Below are 4,124 nucleotides of genomic sequence, written 5' to 3'. Positions count from 1 at the left end.
CCTGACAACCTGCCCTGTGAATTGGGGACTATCCATCACCTTAAATACAACACTTGGACTCATTCATGTCCAAGATCGAAAAAAATCACATTTTGAGAAAAAAATAATTGATAAGTTTACAGGCATGAATCTCACACATACATGTGCATGTGCACACACGGTCACAAGTGGAAGAAGCAAGCAACTGCAGCTACAACTGTGAAACCACACGCTGGACAGGGAAGAAATGATTCAGGACAAACAAGTATGGAGGATGCCACCAAACAGCTTTAAACATAAACAAGTAATGGGTGTTAGAGTTGGCATCATCTTTTAAAAATCATTTATTAAATCATAGCAAGACTTGTTAGGTGGAAAGAGGTTGGGTGTGGTTTGATCCACTTTACCTCATGAGCCGAACAAATGTAAGAAACACTTCTTGCTTACATATGCCCAAACCAAAGATGAGAAAACCAGAATCATGCATCAACACTCCTATCTGTTGTTTTTTCTTTCAAGATTTTATTTAGGGGAACCTAGGTGGCTCAGTAGGTTAAACATCTGCCTTTGGCTCAGGTAGTGTACTATCCCAGGGTCCTGGGCAGAATCTCACATCAGGTTCCCTGCTCGGCAGGGAGCCTGCTTTTCCCTCTCCCTCTTCCCAACTCAGGCTCTCCTTCTCTCTCTCTTTCAAATGAATAAATAGAATACTTGAAAAAAATGATTTTATTTATTTTTTTAACATGATTTTATTTTGTTCTATTTTTAAGATTTTATTTATTTATTTGACAGACAGAGAAACAGGCAGAGAGAGAGGAGGAAGCAGGCTCCCAGCTGAGCAGAGAGCCTGATGCAGGGCTCCATCCCAGGACCCTGGGAGCACGACCTGAGCCGAAGACAGAGGCTTTAACCCACTGAGCCACCCAGGCGCCCCTGAAAACTGATTTTATTTAGATTCAAATTACTTAATATATAGTGTAGCATTAGCTTCAGGGGTAGAATTTAATGATTCGTCATTTGCATATAACACCCTGAGCTCATCACCAGTCCCTCCTTAATGCCCATCACCCATTTAATCGATCCGATCCCACTTACCTTCCCTCCAGCAACCGCCAGTTTATTTCCTATAGTAAAGAGTCTCTTATGGTTTGCCTGCCTCCCTGTTTTTATCTTGTTTTATTTTTCCTTCTAACACTCATATCTTATAAGAAATTTCAATAGATAGAGATTTTGATGCAAAAGCACTTGGAATATATAGTGTTTCCAGGCAATGCTTAACTAAATTGGCAAATGCTATCTCGTTTATCTTAACAATAACCCAGCATCACACATTATTACAGCTTAAAGAGAGTAGAAAATGATAGCTGCAAAGATGGGTACTTTCTTGATGCCACAAATCAAGGATTTGGTGGAGCAACTGAATTAGAAATATAATAAAAAGGGGCATCTGGGTGGCTCAGTGGGTTAAGCCTCTGCCTTCAGCTCAGGTTATGATCTCAGGGTCCTGGGATTGAGCCCACATTGAGCTCTCTGCTCAGCAGGGAGCCTGCTTCCCCCTACCTCTCTGCCTACTTGTGATATCTCTCTCTCTCTCTGTCAAATAAATAAATAAAATCTTACCAAAAAAAAAAGAAAAAAAAGAAATATAAAAAGAAGATAACCCCTAAAGAAGGCAATTGTTTCCTTTTATACAAATAATTTTTTAAAAGCTTAAAGCCTAGCTATGAATATTAAATGAAAAGAGAACCAATATTTTTATGTCAGATTGAAGAAGTTTATTAGAAAAATGGAGAAAAATAATCTGTATGAAAATCAAAAGACAGGATCCATGACAACATCACCCAGATGAGACACCTGACAGGAGCTCACAGGATAATTTTCACATTCTTGTACTTTTCATGAGTTATAACGAGGAGAGGAAGGAAATAGAGTTCAGACGAAGAAAGCACCAGAGTTCAAGTCTTCAGAAAAAGTCATGTCTAACAACAGTGATACAGGATAATCAGCCCCCAACCATGAGGCTCATAAAGTGTCAGAACTGTTGAATCCCATGTCCAGGTGTGGAAGGTGAGAGTCTCCCACAGCGACCTCAGTTAGTAGCAGCCAAAACCAGAGCTGCAGCCAGAGCCACATCCATAGCCACAGAGGGAGCGGGAGCCATAGCCACAGCCACAGCCAGAGCCACAGCCATAGCCACAGCCACAGAGGGAGCGGGACCCATAGCCATAGCCACAGCCAGAGCCACAGCCATAGCCACAGCCCAGTCTGCGGAAGCCACAGCCATAGCTGGAGCCATAGCCACAGCCCAGGCCTCCGTAGCCACAGCCTCCATAGCCACAGCCTCCGTAGCCACAGGCTCCATAGCCACAGCGTCCATAGCCACAGCCTCCATAGTAGCTGCCACACATCGTGTTGGTTGCTGAGGTTGTTGTTGGGTAGATGAGGAGAGGAGAAGTGTTACTTCACTGTGGTATGGACATTTCTCTCTGCAGAGATCTTTTATATGTTCCCAGAGTGGTTGTCACCATAACACGTGTCATGTCATTGGCTAATTTCACAATTAATTGCATTAATTTGTTGTTCCTCAACCATAAGATAAAGCTTCAGAGGTATTAAGGTGATTTACTTTGTTTGGACTTTTTATCCAGTTTAGGGCTTGAATGAGGGGAGACACTCATACACTCTACACAGTCCTGCCCCAAATTAGACCTTCATTTTAACTACCTATAATCATCCTTATTTCAAAAAAGAATTCATTTGTGAGGGTCTTGGTCCCCAAATAATAATATTATTGCATAGCATTTCACAAAAAATAACATTTCTTTCTATTCGTGAGTCTTTCTTCTCTCTTGATCCAAATAATTAATTTCTTCAAGGAATTAATTCCTTTTTCTCTATTGAAAGCATAATGTATCTTTCAGGCTTATGATGTTGATAATATTTTAACTCACTAAAATCAAGGGAAACAGGCCTGAACAAAGTATCTTCTACTTTCCTGTTTATACGAATGAGTTTTATTCTCACTTATGTCCAACTTCTACTGAAGGACAAGCGAATACAAGTTATTCTGTGGAATCCAATTTTTATATTTTTTGTCCTAATTGTATATGCAGTGATTAGTCAATATTCGAAGTAACTTAGCCTCACATATTTTTGTTAACAATAAGAGAATTATTTTATTTCTCTAAACGTCAAATCAGTATGCTTTGTGACCCGACAAGCTAAGCTCTCTTGCATAACCCTTGAATTACTCCAATCAGTGTGATAGCTCACCCAACAGGATAGCCCAAGAAAAGCGGGAGTAGTTTTATGTTACAGTTTAAAAATAGACTTCTGTGTCTTTAAGAAAATGCATGTGGGAAGACAGCATTATCTATACAGCCACACAGATTTCTGATATTTAATTACAGTTCTCAGGCAAGATATGTATTTCTTCAAGTAACCTTAGCAGGGTTTATAGAAAGGAATTGATGCTGTTTATATCCCAGGGAAGATGGGTTAAGAAGTTAGACACCCTCTGCATTTTAATCTACTCTCTCTGGAGATGTTCAGAATAAGGACACAGGTTTTTCAAATAATGCAATTCATCTTACATGGTAACTATTTCAAATAAGTCAAAAGAAAATAGCATCTTAATGAAACAGAAGAGAATTTCATTTAATGGTTCCATCAACACATTCTCCTACTCAGTGGTCATATGTCTTTGAATGTGCTTTCCATGTGTGTTTCATGGTAGATATGTTTTGTAAAGTACCACACTATTGCAAAAATTTAGTCACTACCTGTTGGATCGAGATATTAAAGGCAGAGGACATCCTCACCATGATTTGACGTCATGTTCAAATTTTCCATACAGAAAAATCACAATAGACTCAATTCTCACAGTTCAGAGCCTAGTAAACAATAAGTTTTTAGCCAACACTAGTTGAAATAGCATGATTTTTATTCTTCTACAACAATATTTATTTTCTTAGATCATTGCCTAAATTTGGTAAACCTGAATTATATCAGGTAATTAAAAGAACTATAATTAATCTGGGGTCTTCTGTATTTTATTTAAAAGAATATCTAATACATTGTATTTTGTGCAAACGATGTATCTAATAACGTTTGTTAGAGTTTTTTTCTCCCTAGATTCTTAATCT

The 4,124-nt window shown here is 38.7% G+C and overlaps 1 protein-coding gene across 1 annotated transcript; it reads right to left on the bottom strand.

Annotated features, from left to right (window-relative positions):
* Nucleotides 1-2,072: 2,072 nt before the first annotated feature.
* Nucleotides 2,073-2,387, bottom strand: LOC101690000 (keratin-associated protein 6-5-like). The gene has a single exon (XM_004757558.1). It carries the CDS (start codon nucleotides 2,385-2,387, stop codon nucleotides 2,073-2,075), a length of 315 nt encoding a protein of 104 aa, XP_004757615.1.
* Between the last annotated feature and the right edge of the window lie 1,737 nt (nucleotides 2,388-4,124).

The sequence above is a fragment of the Mustela putorius genome, unplaced genomic scaffold (genome assembly GCF_011764305.1).
Source record: "Mustela putorius furo isolate JIRA1106 unplaced genomic scaffold, ASM1176430v1.1 tig00000832_pilon_pilon_pilon, whole genome shotgun sequence".
Classification (NCBI taxonomy): Eukaryota; Metazoa; Chordata; class Mammalia; order Carnivora; family Mustelidae; genus Mustela; species Mustela putorius.
Note: the sequence above shows the minus strand (reverse complement) of the source record. Positions and strands in the feature narration are given on the sequence as shown.